We start from the raw sequence: 19,123 nt of genomic DNA, 5'->3' as shown, positions 1-19,123 counted from the left end.
CTAAGAAAGAGTAATAACATTTGCCTTAAAACATTTTCCTCTCAGGGTTTTCTGCATGGCAGCCTTTACATTCTTATTTCTCAAGCTGTAGATCAGGGGATTCAGCATGGAGATCACTGAAGTGTAGAACACGGAGGCCACATTCTCCTGGGCCAGGGAACTGGCTGTGGAGGGTTTCAAGTATATGAAAGCGGTCGTTCCATAGAACATCCCCATGGCTGCAAAGTGGGAGCCGCCGGTGCTGAAAGCTTTGGACCTTCCCTCTGTGGTTCTGATGCGGAAGATACTGGACAGGATGAAGGTATAGGAAACAAGGATTGTTAAGCTGGTGACTATGATGTCAAATCCAGCCAAAAAGAATACTATCATATCAATATGATAGGTGCTGAAGCAGGAGAGCTTCATAAGGGCATGTGTGTCACAGTAATAGTGACTGATGAGTGTCTCACAATAGGACAGTTTCGACAAGATGATAGTCTCTATGTTTGAGCCAATGACTGACATGACATAGACCCTAGCCAATAGCAGGAAGCAGGCTCGTTGAGACATGATAATGTTGTAAAACAGAGGTCTGCAGATGGCAACGTAGCGGTCATAGGCCATCACTGTCAGTGTGTAACTCTCAGTAACGACAAATAGAAGGAAGAAGTAGAGCTGGGCCATGCACCCTGCATAGGAGATGGTGTTCTTCTCTGATACATAGTTTACTAGCATCTTAGGGGTAGTGACAGAGGAGTAGCAGAGATCCACAAAGGACAGGTTGCTGAGGAAATAGTACATGGGGGTGTGAAGCTGAGCATTCAGACAAATCAGTGTTATCATGCCCAGGTTCCCTACCATAGTGACTGAGTAGATCCCAAGGAAGAGGAAGAAGAGGGAGAGCTGGAGCTCTGGTCGATTTATTAAACCTCCGAGAATGAACTGTGTCACTGTGGAGTGATTTTCTGCAGCCATTCTTCTCTGGTTGGGGGCCCTGTGGGATATGAGAGAAGAACTGCAGGAAAGGCTGCATCTTGCACTGCTTGGTGAAGCTGGTTTGAGTTCTGGGTCCAGCTCAACCATCTTGGTATCCTTCCTGATGATCGTTCCCTCATCCTGGTGTTTATTTTGAAAGGAAGACCAGACGGACCCTGAGTATTTCAAAGGTTAGCAAAAAGTGGGCAAGGTCTGGACCTTCTATAACTTTCTTGATTCTCAAATAGCCTAGAGCAGCTGGTTTTAAAGTCTAGTCCCTGGACCAGCACCATTGGCATCACTTAAAGACATTAAAGATGCAGATTCTCAGGTCTCACCCCAGACCTACCAAGTCAGGAACTCTGAGATGGGGCCCAGTGATCTGTGTATCACACTGTCTCCAGGTGAGGCTGATGCAGGCTCAAGTCTGACAACCTCAGTCCTGTAGGCAATACACAATATAATTCACATCTTGTTGTTTGAGATGTAATTTGCTTCAGAAATTCCCCTGTTGCCTGTGCAAGTCCTAAATATTCATTGAATGTGAACGTGTGAATACTTAACCTCAAACTGACGCAGTGTCAGGGTGATACATGGTAATGACAACAGTATTATCGAGTTACAATCCATTTCTGTATCTGAACAATGAAAAAAATAGTAATACCAATTCTAGCTGCTGCTGCTGCTGCTAGGTCGCTTCAGTCTTGTCCGACTCTGTGTGACCCCATGGACTGCAGCCTACCAGGCCTCCATCCATGGGATTTTCCAGGCAACAGTACTGGAGTGGGGTGCCATTGCCTTCTCCTAAAAGTGGTTATAAAAATAATACAGGATCATGCATATTTTCAAATTCTTTTCAAAATATCATTTCCTATAAAGATGTGAGTTGTCTAGGTGTCTGGAATTTTTTTCTTAGTTTCTTTTTACTGTACTCAGATCCTAAGACAGTGCTTCTCCACATTGGCTGTATATTATTATCACCTGGAGCATTTAAAAAGGACTGATGGCTGCATTCCACCCAGAGAGGTTCCTCTGTGGTGATGAATTCCTCTGTGGTGAAGCCTGGGCCCTGGTACATAGGATACTCCAGAGTAAGTGCTTAATAGCTACTTTTTGTTCTTGCTTTTATTTTTAGATCATAACATCAAAGTATTAGGTCCCTAATGACAAAGTACTGAAATTGTAGACATGTCCTAAGAAGTATGGATTGTCATTGTTGGATATGATACTTATAGGTAATCCCTTATCTAACATGCATTTTTAAAGCTAAAACCCTAAATTTGCACTATTTTAATTGCTCAGTTATATAGTTACTGCCTACTCATCTTCTTCTTCTACTACTACTATTCCTCCTCCTCCTCTTCAAAGATCAGTTTCATTAACTCCTCCGCAAAGTTTTGTGTGTGAGGAGAAATGTGGTGTCTCAGAGGGTAAAGCATCTGCCTGCAATGCAGGAGACCCAGGTTTGATCCCTGAATCAGGAAGATGCTCTGGAGAAGGAAATGGCAACCCATTCCAGTACTCTTGCCTGGAAAATCCCATGGATGGAGAAGCCTGGTAGGCTATAGTCCATGGGGTCACAAAGAGTCGGACATGACTGAGCGACTTCCGTTTCTTTCTTTTTTTTCCCATGTTCCTATTGAGAAAATTGAAGTGTCAGACACAAAGTAGCTTTCCTGAGGCTACTATCAAGGACTGACACTGCTTTCTTCTGATCATGAGCTCTTCCTTTGTCCCAAGTATGTAGACTTTCAAATCTGCACACCTATAGCTCTAAGCAGTGTTGCGGTTGAACATACTTTATACTTGACATCTTAGCTTTTGCATAGCATACAAAAAGGATGAATGCTATATTATTTTCCAATTCTCTAGGAAATTGAAGCTCTAGAAGTTACTAGTTCTGAGGCTACTGGGTTTGTAATTCTCATTTCTTCTGTCTGTCCTCTGGTGAAGGAAGGTAAGAGGTTTGTACAGGCTTCCTGATGGGAGCGTCTGGCTGTGGGCGAATACTGGGTCTTGCTCTGGTGGGCAAGGCCATGCTCAGTAAAACTTTTATCCTATTGTCTGCTGATGGGTGGGGTTGTGCTCCCTCTGGTTGTTTGACCTGAGCTGACCCAGTCCTGGAGTCTACAGGCTGGTAGGGCTATGGATGACCTCCAAGAGGACTTACACCTCGACCATCTCCTAGGACTGCTGCTACCAGTGCCCATGTCCCTGCGGTGTGCCACTGCTGACCCACACCTCTGCAGGGGGCCCTCAAACACTCGCAGGTAGGTCGGGCTCAGTCTCATGTGGGGTCAGTGTTCCTTTCCTCTGGTCCAGGTGCGCACCAGGTTTTATTTGTGCCCTCCAAGAGTGGAGTCTCTGTTCCTTCAGTCCTGTGGAAATTCTGTAATCAAATCCCACTGGCCTTCAAAATCAGATTCCCTGGGGATTCCCAGTCCCTTGGCCAGATCCCCAGGCTGGGGAGCTTGATTTAGGGCCTAGAACCTTCACACAGTGTGACAATGTCTTTAGTATCATTGTTCTCTAGTTTGTGGTGCCTCACCCGGCAGGTTTAGAATTTGATTTTTTAAAATTAATTAATTTATTTTTTTACTTTACAATATTGTATTGCTTTTGCCATACATTGATATGAATCCACCATAGAATTTGATTTTTATCATGATTGTGTTCCTCCTACCGTTTCTTTGCAGCTTCCTCTTTGTCTCTGGATGAGGGGTATCTTTTTTTGGAGGGTTTCAGTGTCTTTCTGCTGATGGTTGTTGAACAACTACTTGCAATTTTGGTGCTCTGGCAGGAGAAGGTGAGCCAGACCTTGCAGTGTGCAGCTGGCTCTGTGTGCCTCTCCCTCCTCTGGGGCTGCCTGGGCTTCTGCGGGAAGTTCTAATAGTTAAGTGTGATAAACTGCTTCAGTTGTGTCTGGCTCTTTGTGATCCTATGGGCTGTAGCCCATCAGTTTCCTGTCCATGGGACTCCCAAGAATACTGGGAGTGGGTTGCCATTTCCTACTCCAGGGAATTTTCCCAATCCAGGGATCAAACCTCCTTCTCTTGGGTCTCCTGCACTGGCAGGTGGGTTCTTTCCCACGAGCTCCACCTGGGAAGCTAGAGGTTAAATAAGTCCAAAAGCATAAGACCAGCAAGACACAGATCTGGGTTTAAATTCATGACTTCTGACCACCAGTCTGTTTTGTTTTTGTAAAACTATGTTACTGTGTGTGTAGTAAATGTCATCTTGTGCCTAGCACTTGTTATTATATAGTAAACTTAATTTATTGAATGTTTGGACACAGAGGATCGATTTTATTGCCAATTTCAGGTGCATTAAAGAAAAATGACCAAACCAGTAAATGTGCATTGTAGAAAATCAGACATATAAATAACAAAAATATAATCTCCCTTTCTTTTTCCTTGGAGACTAAAAACTTTCCTTTTAGAGTTTTTTTCAATGCATATATGTCTTTCTTCTGATAAACATAAAATTATCTTTTAAAATGCATTTTACAACCTGCTTTTTAAACTGTAGCACTTTAAAATTTATTGTCATTTGATTCCTATAAAATAGTAGCTCTGGCACTCACTTTATTTTCTTTTTCTTTGTGTAAGAGCCTTTAAATCCTTAGGAAGGGGTGTGAAGACAAGAAAATCTGCATAGCATTGTGATTTTTACATATTAAATTATTGATCCTTAAATTATTAACTTCATAATAAATACTCTCAGAGGTAACTAAGATTTTTGATTATTATTTACATTAAATGAAAAAAGAAATATTTCTTGTAGGTAGAAACAGTATATTAAAAACATCTTACATAGCCCTTTTACTCAATTTCCACCTCTTGAAACAATAAGAAACATGGAAAATCCACCTAGGGTATATCATTACCAGAAATCAAAGTGCTTTACAGGTCAGTACAGTGGGATCACCACTGACTTAGTGCAGTGCAGATAGGAAAACCTAGACAGCACAGATTTGCTTATTTTCTCCCATAGTTATCTAATATCATAAAATAGGAAAACATGAGCCTATACTTGATGGTAGTCACTACAATTATTACTCCAGTTCTAGCAGACCATCAGAGGCTTAGGATTGCTGCCCATAAGAAAATAGGACACAAGAAAAAACCCTTACCTTAGAGATGAAGGTAAACATGATTGCAAATAGCTTGTATTAGAAACAAGAGTTCATGAAAGAAATGTTTTTCTCACACAGTTGCTTTAAGTAATCAAATACCTGTGCTGACAAAAAATGGAACATGCTCTCCTGGAAATTTTAGGATATGCCTCGGTTTCAACAGTCAGGAAATAAATCATAGGAAATGAGAAGACCACACAGGCTTATGAAGTGGAATATGGTCACTGAGATGGGGAGACTTGGAGACCTGTTTAAATATGTGGGTATATGGATAAAGGTTCTCCTGGGATGGAGTCACTTCAGAGACTGAATTAGGACCCTGGTTTTTGTGTTTTGTGTCCCAAGTGTGTTAATTTTCTTTTTACTGGGGAAGTCAACTTGCTGCTTGAGAATAATCTAATGCATCCTTTCAAATATTTTACACCCAATAAATCCATCATCATCATTAACATAATTAACATCATCATCATTAACATCAACATCACCACTTCCACCAGCATCGCCACAAACACCCACAACCGTCTTGGTCATTACCATCGACACCATCATCAGTCACTACCAGTATTATGGTTTTTACTCATCATTAGTTATTCACTATGAGGCACATCAGCTAGGCTTTAAGTGTTTATTTTAAAGTGTCTTTAAAACAGATGCAAATATTTTAATTAAAAACTGTATAATTTCAGTAAAGAAATGCCAGTTTATAAGGAATGCTGACATTTTCACTTTGCTCCTGCACCTTTACATGAATAGTGTTAGAATTGCAGGAGGTTGAGGGGCATAAGAAGGTAGGCTTTTAAGAATTCTTCATGAGCATTTTGTCATTCATAAGGGAAATATGTTTAAAAGAAAATGTACTTTTCAAGACTACATTCATCTATCATCTATGAAAATCTTGCAATTCAGATTGTAAATTAAACTTTTGAGATAATTGTACAATATACTCACATGGAGGTATAAGAAATAATATATAGATAGATGCTATGTATCCTTTAAATAGCTAGCCCAATGGTAACATTTTGCACAATTATAGTACAATATTACATGTGAAATGTTGCATGTTGCAATAGATAGTCCACTGAACTCTGATTTCCCCTGGTTCATTTGTAAATGTACTTCAAAATAATTTTATCACATGCACACATTATCAACCACCACAGTTGATATAAAAACACTTGAATCACCTTCATTCTCATTTTCTAAATAATTGTTTGCTGTCTTACACTCCAAAGATGATCAGTTATTTTTATTTATATATATATTTACATATAGAGAGATTATATCTCTATAATCTCATTAATTTGATCATATTTTATGCATTTCAGTCCATTACATTTATTCCCATTTTATTGCTCACAATTTTCTCTCTTTGGCCTGAGGAATTCTCTTCAGCTCGCTTCTTTTTGGACACAGTACTATTAGTCTCTAGTCTCTTATAATATTAACTCTTATCTGATGTGACAAGGTTTTCTGAGCTCCTCTTGTTAATTTGATTCTTCAGACCAGAAATCAACCATGTCTTTAAGAGAATCATTTTCTTTTAGTGGTGAAATGTTTTCTAGTTCTTTAAGAAAGAACTAAAAAACATCTATACTCCATGGTTCTCAATTTTATGAGGAATGTTTTGACATTAATTCTTCAGTTTTTTTAGGAAAGTATGATTTTTTTCAATATGTCATTTCAAATATCTAATTCACAATAATTAAATTTCCTTGCATTATAGTTTTTATTGTTTGCTCTCTCTTGTGCTTTGGTTTTCTTCTTTGTGGCTCCTACTTACAATAGATTAGAAGTTTACTGCTGTTGAAAAATTGCTAAAACATCTCTTAGTAAAATCTTTTGGCAGTTTCTTATGAACTTGTGTATTCCAATTCCATTGCTAGATATGTATCCAAGCTAAATGAAAAAATATGATTATAAAGAATTCTTTATATGAATGCTTATCTCTGCTTTATTCATCAGCCCAAACTGGAAATAGCCAACTTTCCAGCAAGAGGTGAGGAAACAAATTTGTGGATATATTCAGGCAATGGATGACTAGTAACCAACAAAAAATGCAGTTTTGACACACACAAAACTATGGATATAAAAAACAGCTCTTCTGCAGAAATCCTAAACCCTCATCAGCCCAGGTCATGTGTAACTGCCTGTCCAAGGGGCACAGGACAGGGAAGATCAGGACACAGGGGAGCTTGGATTAATATTGGTAGGAACATGTCTTTCTGCTCCTCTCCCCCACAAAGAGTGGTGGAGTGAGTCTCATTCTTGCTCTGAACTTCAGGATCTCATAGAAGTAGGACATGCTGGTGAGCACTTCCAGGGCACGTCCACTCTTTGTCTTCTAGAAGGTACTCAGCCTGTGGGAGAGCAGGCTCTCCAAAGAGCCCCCAAACTAGGATGAGAGATTTCTGGGTTGCTCTTGACTTAAGACATGCTTTGTAATTGTGTCTGTTTCCTTGTGAGCCCATGGACTATTATCCACGAGGCTCCCCTGTCCCTGGGATTCTTCAGGCAAGAATACTAGAGTCAGTGGCCATTTCCTCATCCAGGGGACCTTTCCAACCCAGGGATCAAACCCAAGTCTCCTGTATTGGCAGGTGGATTCTTTACCACTGAGCTGTCTGGGAATCCATTTCCACTTAATACACCAACAAAAAGAGACTGGATGGGGAAAAAAAAAACAAGTTTAAATACATAAATATTTTGTAGAGGAAAGAGGGAAGGGCCATTTCCAATTTGATGATTCAGGGGCCTGTGACTCCTCACAGGGAGTGAGAATGGTGCTCCCCAGTGTGGAGTGCCTTCCTCTCAAGGAAAAGTAGGTAGAGTGGATAGTTGGGAACGGCTCTTTCCATATGCATTCTACCCTCGTTCTACTCAGGTAAAAAGCTGAAAATTTCATATCCCAGTGTTCCCTCTAGCTAGAGCCATGGATATGAATTAGTTCCCACTAATTTTTAAATGTTTCCCCATCTATTTCCCATGAAGTGATGGGAGAAACAGTGGAAACAGTGTCCGACTTTATTTTTCTGGGCTCCAAAATCACTACAGATGGTGACTGAAGCCATAAAATTAAAAGACGCTTACTCCTTGGAAGGAAAGTTATGACCAACCTAGACAGCATATTCAAAAGCAGGGACATTACTTTGCCAACAAAGGTTCGTCTAGTCAAGGCTATGGTTTTTCCAGTGGTCATGTATGGATGTGAGAGTTGGACTGTGAAGAGGGCTGAGTGCTGAAGAATTGATGCTTTTGAACTGTGGTGTTGGAGAAGACTCTTGAGAGTCCCTTGGACTGCAAGGAGATCCAACCAGTCCATTCTGAAGGAGATCAGCCCTGGGATTTCTTTGGAAGGACTGATGCTAAAGCTGAAACTCCAGTACTTTGGCCACCTCATGCGAAGAGTTGACTCATTGGAAAAGACTCTGATGCTGGGAGGCATTGGGGGCAGGAGGAGAAGGGGACGACAGAGGATGAGATGGCTGGATGGCATCACTGACTTGATGGACGTGAGTCTGAGTGAACTCCAGGAGTTGGTGATGGACAGGGAGGCCTGGCGTGCTGTGATTCATGGGGTCACAAAGAGTCAGACACGACTGAGCGACTGAACTGAACTGAACTGAATTTTTAAATGTATTTTTTGGTGAGATTTGAAAGGTGGGAGTGAGGTGGTTCTCACTCTTTAGTTTATATTGGAATCTATTACAACACAGATTACTGGGCACCACTCAGTAACTTTGTAGATGTGAAACAGGGATCCCAAATTTGCATACTAACAATGTTCCAGGTGATGTTTGATCCCAGGGTTTAGTTGTTTACTGATTTTTGAGTGGCTTTTATGAGAGTCTTTATTTGTAGTGGCAGTGGTCACAATAGCAGTTGGGAGTCACATCAATTTTGAAATCTCTTTGCGGGCATCCTCACACTTTCTTTAGTCATTAAATCAGCTCTAACCAAGTCTTTCACTGTATTTATTCCTTTTTGCTGCAGAAAAGTAGAGTTATATGTTTATCATTATAAATCACTGATTGATAAAACAGAATACCAAAAAATAGCTAGACATGAGAAAATGTTATACATCCACTGCACTGTGTCAGGCTGCTGAGTCTGAAACACGTATCCTTGATATTGTTACAAAGAAAGGGGCATAGGGGGAAAGTTTGTCCTATTGCCACTGGATTTACTGAGCAACGTTGGCAGTAGATCTCGGTGTTAATTAAGCAGAAAGTGATTTGGCAGCAATTTATAATCTGAATGACCAATCATCCTGGTTTGTCTAGGTCTGAGTGGTTTCCCCAGGTGGGGCTTCTAGTGTGAAACATGGTGAAGTGCCAGGAAACCTGGTGAGCTGGTCACTCTGTTTCTTTATTTATTCTGAAAAAGTTGCCTATAAATGTGAGGAGACTAGGGCAGATGATAAATGGTGGAGATCTGAGGAACTGATTTTAGGAGGCATTTGAAATTGGAAGAGCACAATTCGGGCAGGTGTGATTGACTGTTCAAAGGAGGTGCTAGGTTAAACAAAGGGGACATTTGAGAGTGAAGAGGGTGGGCTCCAAAGTCACTTAGACTCGGGCTTGATTCCCAGTGTCTTTGTTCACCAGATGTGTGACCTTCAGCAAGTGACTAAACTGCGTTTCCATAGTGAAATGGGGAAAACAGTAGTACCTAACTGTTGTGAGGTGTAATTGAAGTAATGCATATAAAGTATTAGAAGAGTTTAAGGGCTCAGGTAAACGTTGAAAAACATGTTAGTGGCTGATATCATTATTATTGTTACTCAGTTACATGAAGGGATCAAGTAGGAGTCCTTATATAGAGACCATTAGAGAGGAGTGAAGGAGAGAAGATGAAGATGTCTAGATGAGGAAGTTTCTGGACATCACTTGCTGGAGACTTTCATTTCACCTGTCTCTGGCTTGTGTATCCCCAAGTGCAAAAAGTAGATTGTAAATTAAGTAATATTTTATACATCAGATCAGATCAGATCAGTCTCTCAGTCGTGTCCGACTCTTTGTGATCCCATGAATCACAGCACGCCAGGCCTCCCTGTCCATCACCAACTCCCGGAGTTCACTCAGACTCACGTCCATTGAGTCAGTGATGCCATCCAGCCATCTCATCCTCTGTCGTCCCCTTCTCCTCCTGCCCCCAATGCCTCCCAGCATCAGAGTCTTTTCCAATGAGTCAACTCTTCGCATGAGGTGGCCAAAGTACTGGGGTTTCAGCTTTAGCGTCATTTCTTCCAAAGAACACCCAGGACTGATCTCCTTCAGAATGGACTGGTTGGATCTCCTTGCAGTCCAAGGGACTCTCAAGAGTCTTCTCCAACACCACAGTTCAAAAGCATCAATTCTTCGGTGCTCAGACTTCTTCACAGTCCAACTCTCACATCCATACATGACCACTGGAAAAACCATAGCCTTGACTAGACAAACCTTTGTTGGCAAAGTAATGTCTCTGCTTTTGAATATGCTATCTAGGTTGGTCATAACTTTCCTTCCAAGGAGTAAGCGTCTTTTAATTTCATGGCTTCAGTCACCATCTGCAGTGATTTTGGAGCCCAGAAAAATAAAGTCGGACACTGTTTCCACTGTTTCCCCATCTATTTCCCATGAAGTGATGGGACCAGATGCCATGATCTTCATTTTCTGAATGGTGAGCTTTAAGCCAACTTTTTCACTCTCCACTTTCACTTTCATCAAGAGACTCATTCTTCTTCACTTTCTGCCATAAGGGTGGTGTCATCTGTATATCTGAGGTTATTGATATTTCTCCCAGCAACCTTGATTCCAGTTTGTGTTTCTTCCAGCCCAGCGTTTCTCATGATGTACTCTGCATATAGGTTAAATAAGCAGGGTGACAATATGCAGCCTTGACGTACTCATTTTCCTATTTGGAACCAGTCTGTTGTTCCATGTCCAGTTCTAACTGTTGCTTCCTGACCTGCATACAAATGTCTCAAGAGGCAGATCAGGTGGTCTGGTATTCCCATCTCTTTCAGAATTTTCCACAGTTTATTGTGATCCACACAGTCAAAGGCTTTGGCATAGTCAATAAAGCAGAAATAGATGTTTTTATACATAGAAATTAATAAAAAGGTGAATTTCAAACTCACTGTTGAAAGTTTAATGTTTTATTGAGGTGTAATTGATATACAATATTATATTAGTTTTGGATATAGAACATACTTATTCGATGTTTTTTGTAGCATACTCCACCTACAGTTAGCGAACTGTAACTCCACTCACAGTAAAAGAAGTGACTCATTGGAAAAGACTCTGATGCTGGGAAAGACTGAAGACAGGAGAAGAAGGGGATGACAGAGGATAAGATGGTTGGATGGCATCACCAACTCAACGGACTTGAGTTTGAGCAAGTTCCAGGAGTTGGTGATGGACAGGGAAGCCTGGAATGCTGTAGTCCTTGGGGTCTCAGAGAGTTGGACATGACTGAGCAACTGAACTAAACTTACAGTTAAGGATACATAAGAGTTGTCTGTTTGATCCCTGCATCAGGAAGATCCTCTGGAGGAGGAAATCGCAACCACTCTAGTATTCTTTTATATTTATTTATTTTTTTATTGATGGATAATTGCTTTACAGAATTTTGTTGTTTTCTGTCAAATCTCAACACGAATCATCCATAGTTATACATATAACCTCTCCGTTTTGAACCTTCTTCCCATCTCCCTCCCCATCCCACCCCTTTAGGTTTCTACAGAGCCCCTGTTTGAGTTTCCTCAGCCATACAGCAAATTCCCATTGGCTATCTATTTACATATGGTAATATAACTTTCCATGTTACTCTCTCCATGCATCTCACCCCTCTCCTCCCCTCTCCACATGTCCATGAGTCTATTCTCCATGTCTTTTTCTTCCTGCTTCCCTAGTTCTTCAGTACCATTCTTATAGATTCCATATATATGTGTTAGAATATGATATTTATCTTTCTCTTCCTGACTCACTTCACTCTGTATAATAGGTTCTAGGTTCATCCATCTCATCAAAACTGACTCAAATGCATTGCTTTTCATGGCTGAGTATTATTCCACCATGCATATGTACAACAACTTCTTTATCCATTCATCTGTCAATGGACATCTAGGTTGCTTCCATTTTCTAGCTATTATAAATTGTGCTGCAATGAACAATGGGATACATGTATCTGTTTCAAGTTTGGTTTCCTCAGAGTAGATGCCTAGGAGTGGGATTGCTGGGTCGTGTAGTGGTTTTATTCCTAGTTTTTTAAGGAATCTCTATACCATCTTCCATAGTGGCTGTATCAATTTACATTCCCTCCAACAGTTCAAGAGCGTTGCCTTTTCTCCCTGCCCTCTCTGGCATTTATTGTTCGTAGACTTTTTGATGATGGCCATTCTGACTGGTGTGAGGTGATATCTCATTGCAGTTTTAATTTGCATTTCTCTAAATTTCCAACATCCACTGGATCATCGAAAAAGCAGGAGAGTTTCAGAAAAAACATCTATTTCTGCTTTATTGACTATGCTAAAGCCTTTGACTGTGTGGATCACAATAAACTGTGGAAAATTCTGAAAGAGGTGGGAATACCAGACCACCTGACCTGTCTCTTGAGAAACCTGTATGCAGGTCAGGAAGCAACAGTTAGAACTGGACATGGAACAACAGACTGGTTCCAAATAGGAAAAGGAGTACGTTAAGGCTGTATATTGTCACCCTGCTTATTTAACTTATATGCAGAGTACATCATGAGAAATGCTGGTCTGGAAGAAGCACAAGCTGGAATCAAGATTGCTGGGAGAAATATCAATAACCTCAGATATGCAGATGATGCCATCCTTACAGCAGAAAGTGAGGAAGAATGAAAGAATCTCTTGATGAAAGTGAAAGTGGAGAGTGAAAAAGTTGGCTTAAAGCTCAACATTCAGAAAACGAAGATCATGGCATCTGGTCCCATCACTTCATGGCAAATAGATGGGGAAACAGTGGAAACAGTGGCTGACTTTATTTTTCTGGGCTCCAAAATCACTGTAGATGGTGATTGCAGCCATAAAATTAAAAGACGCTTACTCCTTGGAAGGAAAGCTATGACCAACCTAGATAGCATATTCAAAAGCAGAGACATTACTTTGCCATCAAAGGTTCATCTAGTCAAGGCTATGGTTTTTCCAGTGGTCATGTATGGATGTGAGAGTTGGACTGTGAAGAAAGCTGAGTACAGAAGAATTGATGCTTTTGAACTGTGGTGTTAGAGAAGACTCTTGCGAGCCCTGTGGACTACAAGGAGATCCAACCAGTCCATTCTAAAGGAGATCAGTCCTGGGTGTTCATTGGAAGGCCTGATGTTGAAGCTGAAACTCCAATACTTTGGCCACCTGATACGAAGAGCTGACTCCTTTGAGAAGACTCTGATTTTGGGAAAGATTGAAGGCAAGGGGAGAAGGAGAGGACAGATGATGAGATGGTTGGATGGCATCACCGACTCAATGGACATGAGTTTGGGTAAACTCTGGGAGTTAGTGATGGACAGGGAGGCCTGGCGTGCTGCAGTTCTTGGGGTCGCAAAGAACTGACATGACTGAGCGACTGAACTGAACTGAGTGTGTATATGTCAATCCCAATCTCCCAATTTATGCCTTCTTCCACCACCCACTGATAACCATTTTGTTTTCTATATCTGTAACTCTATTTCTGTTTTATAGATAAGTTCATTTGTACTCTTTTCTAAGATTCCACATATGAGTGATAACGTGTTATTTGTCTTTCTCCGTCTCACCTACTTAATTTAGTATGATAATCTCTAGTCTATCCATGTTGCTGCAAATGGTACTATTTAATTCTTTCTGATGACTGAGTAAGATTCCATTGTATATATGTACCACATCTTCTTTATCCATTCCTCTGTCGATGGATATTTGGGTTGCTTCCATGTCCTGGCTGTTGTAAATAGTGCTACAATGAACGCTGGAGTGCATGTATCTTTTCAAATTATGTTTTTCTCCAGATATATACTCAAAAATGGGATTGTTGCTTTTGCCATACATCAACATGAATCCGCCACAGGTATACAAAACCAATACAATATTGTAAAGTAATTAACCTCCAATTAAAATAAATAAATTTATATTAAAAAAATGGGATTGTTGGGCAATATGGTAACTCTATTTTTAGTTTTTTAAGGAATCTCCATACTGTTTTCCATAGTGGTTGCACCAGTTTACATTCCCATCAACAGTGTAGAAGGGTACCCTTGTCTCCACACCATCTCCAGCATTTATTGTTTGTAGATTGTTTTTGATGATGGCCATTCTCCCTGGATAAGGAAATGGAAGCCCACTCCAATATTCTTGCTTGGAGACTCCCATGGACAGAGGAGCCTGACAGGTTACAGCCCATAGGGGTCGCAGAGTCAGACATGACTGAAGTGACTTAGCACACACACACGCAATAGGAGGTTAGACATTGAAGAAGAAAAGATTATTGAAAGAGCAACTATTAAACTAAACCACACAGAAAAACAGCAAACAACCTCAGTAACATGTAGAACAATTTCAAGTGGTCTAAACAACTGTGTCATTAGAGTCCAGGAAGGAAGAGAATAAACAAAAAATATTTGAAGATGCAATGGTTAAAATATACTATATTTGGTGGGTGGACATAGAGATAATCAAAGAAGAACAAAATGTTGAGCTGGCTGTTGGGTATATGGATGTTTAGACAACTCTTCTCTTTACTCTGTATATATTAAATTTTTTTCATATTAAAAGGTTATAATTAAATAGATAATTGATTTAAGGGTAAAAGCAAACATTTTAAAACTTCTGAAGAAAAATGAAAAATTTCATGATGTTGGTATAGGCTAAGGGATTTTAGAATAAGCACAAAAGTACCCACCATAAAAGACCAGAAATGACAACTGGGCTTAAGAATGAAAGCTTCTATTCTTGGAAATAGACTATTGAAGAAGTGAAAAGACAAGACACAGAGAGGGGAAGATGTTCAATATCAAAGGACTTGTATTCAGGTCGTATAAGAACTTTTATAATTCACTAGGTCTCTTCCCTGGAGAAGGCAATGGCACCCCACTCCAGTACACTTGCCTGGAAAATCCCATGGATGGAGGAGCCTGGTGGGCTGCCAGTCCATGGGGTCGCTAAGAGTTGGACACGACTGAGCGACTTCACTTTCACTTTTCACTTTCACGCACTGGAGAAGGAAATGGCAACCCACTCCAGTGTTCTTGCCTGGAGAATCCCAGGGATGGGGGAGCCTGGTGGGCTGCCATCTCTGGGGTCGCACAGAGTCGGACACGACTGAAGCGACTTAGCAGCAGCAGCAGCAGCAGCAGCAGCAGCAGCAGCAGCAGCAGGTCTCTTCCCAAGTCCCATCCCCTAGAGGCAGACCACACAGCTGGCTGTTCACCCCCAGAGCAAAGGATGGCCAGGGAATGGCTGTGTGTCAAGGTATGGATGGAGTGCTTGTGGAGTGGGACAGAAGAGGTGTGAGGTGGATGGGGCAAGCTGTGACTGTGGACGGGGGCTTCTTTATGTATTGAGTATTGGCAGCAGAAACCTCAAATTTGCATCTTTAACAAGTTTCCAGGTGATTCTGTATCCCAGAGCTCAGTTATTTATTAGCAATTTTGTGAGTATGAGGGCCATTTTACATGATGGCAGTGGTCATAGTGGCAGCTTTGGGTCAGATCTAACATGAAGTCACTTAGGAGGGAGCCTCACCCTTTGTTTAGTCATTAGTTAAGCTGTAAGCAAGTTATTCCTTTATTCACTGCCTTTCTGCTTGAGAATACTGGAGGTCCATTTCTGATAATAAATCACTGATAGATACAAGAGAATACCAGAATTAGCTAGAAATAACAAGAAGTATCTATTAACCTTATGCATCATATCAGGCTGCTAAGTCTAAAAGGTATCCTTGATATTGGAATAAAGCAAGAGGAGTGGGGAGAAACTTTGTCTCAAGGCCACTGCATTTACTGGCTGAGGTAGATGGTAGATCTCTGAGTTAATTAAGCAGGGGAAGAGAGTTGTAACAGCATGTAATCTGGTGACCAGTCATCCTGGTTTTTTGGAACAGAAGGGTTTCCCAGTGTGGAGGCTTCCAGAGTTAAAACTGGTAAGGTGACTGGTAAACTGCTGAGCTGGTCACTCTAGTGTAAACTTTCCTTAGTTATAAAAAGAAGTTGCTGATAAATGTGAAGAAATTAGGGAAGATGAAAGGTGAGAATCTGAGGAAGTGATTATAGGAGACATTTGAGATTGGAAGAGCACAATTAGGGCAGGGTTAATTGCTGTTCAGAGGGAACAACAGCATAAAGCAAAGGGCAAGATGACTGAGAGCCAAGAGTGTGGGTTACAGAGTCACTTAGACTTGGATTTGAGTTCTCAAGTCTTTGTTTATCAGCTGTGTGACCTTGAGCAATTTACTACATCAAATTCCACAGTGAAATGGGGAAAACAGTGGTACTTAACTATTGTGAAGTGTAATTGAAATAAGGCATACAAAGCATTGAGAAGAGCTGTGTGGCTCAGAGTAGATGCCCCCAAACATGGTAGTTGGTGGCATTATTATTATCATGACTAAAAAGTCATAAAAGGATGAGGCAGAAGTTCTTGGGCGGAAAAAAGTAGGGAGAAGTCAAAGAAAACGGACGAGGAAGTCTAGATGAGAAAGCTCTAAATATTACTTCTTGGTGCCTCTCAATTTCATTGCCCTCTGCTTTGTGTACTCCCCAAGTGCAAATATGGCCTCCCAGGTGAAGCCAGTGATAAAGAACCCACCTACCAACGCAGGAGACCTAAAAAGACATGGGTTCTATAGCAGGGCTGGGAAGATTCCCTGGAGGAGGGCATGGCAACCCATTTCAGTATTCTTGCCATGGACAAAGGAGCCCAGTAGGCTATGCTCCATAGGGTCACACCGAGTTGGACACCACTGAATCATCTTAGCACACACCCATGCAAACGCAAATAAGTAGGAACTGGGTTGAGCAATGTTTTCTACACAGAAGGTAATTAAACAGTGAATGACTCTAAAATTCAATGATAAAAGTTTAATTTTTAATTGAAAGGTAGTTGATTTACAATATTCTATTACTTTCAGACATGCAACAAAGTTATTCAGTATTTTTATAGTTAATACACTTTTTTTTTTCTCTTTCTTTCTTTGTGGCCACTTTTTTTTGTTTAATTTAAATTTATTTATTTTAACTGGAGGCTAATTTCTTTACAATATTGTATTGGCTCTGCCACACATCAAGATGAATCCGCCATGGGTGTACACGTGTTCCCCATCCTGAACCCTCCTCCCACCTCCCTCCCCGTACCATCCCTCCTGGTCATCCCAGTGCACCAGCCCCAAGGATCCTGTATTGAACCTGGACTGGTGATTCATTTCTTATATGATATTATACATGTTTCCATGACATTCCCCCAAATCATCCCCCCCCCCCATCCACAGAGTCCAAAAGACTGTTCTATACATCTGTGTCTCTTTTGCTGTCTCGCATACAGGGTTGTCGTTACCATCTTTCTAAATTCCATATATATGCGTTAATATACTGTATTTGGTGTTTTTATTTCTGGCTTACTTCACTCTGTATAATAGGCTCCAGTTTAATCCACCTCATTAGAACTGATTCAAATGTATTCTTTTTAATGGCTGAGTAATACTCCATTGTGTATATGTACCACAGCTTTCTTATCCATTCATCTGCTGATGGACATCTAGGTTGCTTCCAAGTCACCATAAACTAATTGGTTTATTTCCCTGTGCTGTACCATACATCCTTATTCCTTCTTTATTTTATATATAATAGTTGTGAGCTTAATTCCCTGGCTGTCATGTCCACCCCCCATCCCAGTAGCCACTGTTGGTTCTCTGATTCTGTGAAATTTTAAAACATATATTAAATTACAATTAAGAGAATAGAGTTTGCCAAAGGGTCAGAATAGAGAAAATGCTTCTCAATGAGAGAAAAGATGAACTTAACATCAGTCAGTAGTTCAGTCACTTAATCATGTCCGACTCTTGGTGACCCCACGGACTGCAGCATGCCAGGCTTCCCTGTCCATCACCAACTCCCAAAGCTTGCTCAAACTCATGTCCATCAAGTCAGTGATGACATCCAATCATCTCATCCTCTGTCATCCCCATCTCCTCCTGCCTGCAATCTCTTCCAGCATCAGAATCTGTTCCAAGGAGTCGGTTCTTCACGTCAGGTGGCCAAAGTATTGGAGTTTCAGCTTCAGCATCAGTCCTTCCAATGAATATTCAGAACTGTTTTTTTTGAGGATTGACTGGTTTGATCTCCTTGCAGTTCAAGGGAATATCAAGAGTCTTCTCCAACACCCCAGTTCAAAAGCATGAATTCTTTGGCGCTCAGCTTTCTTCATAGTCTAACTCTCACATCCATACATGACCACTGGAAAACCCATAGCTTTGACTAGATGGACCTTTTTTGGCAAAGTAATGTCTCTGCTTTTTAATATGCTGTCTAGGTTGGTTATAGCTTTTCTTCTAAGGAGCAAGCATCTTTTAACTTCATGGCTGCAGTCACCATCTGCAGTGATTTTGGAGCCCCCCACCCCTCAAATAAAATCTGTTACTGTTTCCATTGTTTCCTCATCGATTTGCCATGAAGTGATGGGACTGGTTGCCATGATCTCAGTTTTTTGCATGTAGAGTTTTAAGCCAGCTTTTTCACTCTCCTCTTTCACTTTCATCAAGAGGCTTTTTAGTTTCTCTTCACTTTCTGCCATAAGGGTGGTTTCATCTGCATATCTGAGGTTATTGATATTTCTCCCAGCAATCTTGATTCCAGCTTATGCTTCATCCAACTTAACACCAGCTGGCTTCAAACAGAAGTGGGAGGAAACAGAAGGTGGGAAGGAAGAGGGAAGGAGGCAAGAGCAGTTACCCAGTCATGCAGAGAAGGGACTGTTTCCAAACCCAAGTAGGTGAGCATTTGGAGTGCTCCCCTCTGGGATTCATAACAAGTTATTTTTAAAACTGAGAAAGAATCATAACATTTGTA

The 19,123-nt window shown here is 40.9% G+C and overlaps 1 protein-coding gene across 1 annotated transcript; it reads right to left on the bottom strand.

Annotated features, from left to right (window-relative positions):
- LOC102274601 (olfactory receptor 8A1) lies at nucleotides 1-957 on the bottom strand. The gene has a single exon (XM_005903948.2). It carries the CDS (start codon nucleotides 952-954, stop codon nucleotides 1-3), a length of 954 nt encoding a protein of 317 aa, XP_005904010.2. The 5' UTR covers nucleotides 955-957.
- Nucleotides 958-19,123: the final 18,166 nt, after the last annotated feature.

The sequence above is a fragment of the Bos mutus genome, chromosome 29 (genome assembly GCF_027580195.1).
Source record: "Bos mutus isolate GX-2022 chromosome 29, NWIPB_WYAK_1.1, whole genome shotgun sequence".
Classification (NCBI taxonomy): Eukaryota; Metazoa; Chordata; class Mammalia; order Artiodactyla; family Bovidae; genus Bos; species Bos mutus.
This window is presented reverse-complemented; position numbering and strand designations above follow the sequence as displayed.

Coding starts and splice junctions, on each gene's coding strand:
- LOC102274601 (XM_005903948.2), bottom strand. CDS start 954: ATGGCTGCAGAAAATCACTCCACAGTGACACAGTTCATTCTCGGAGGT.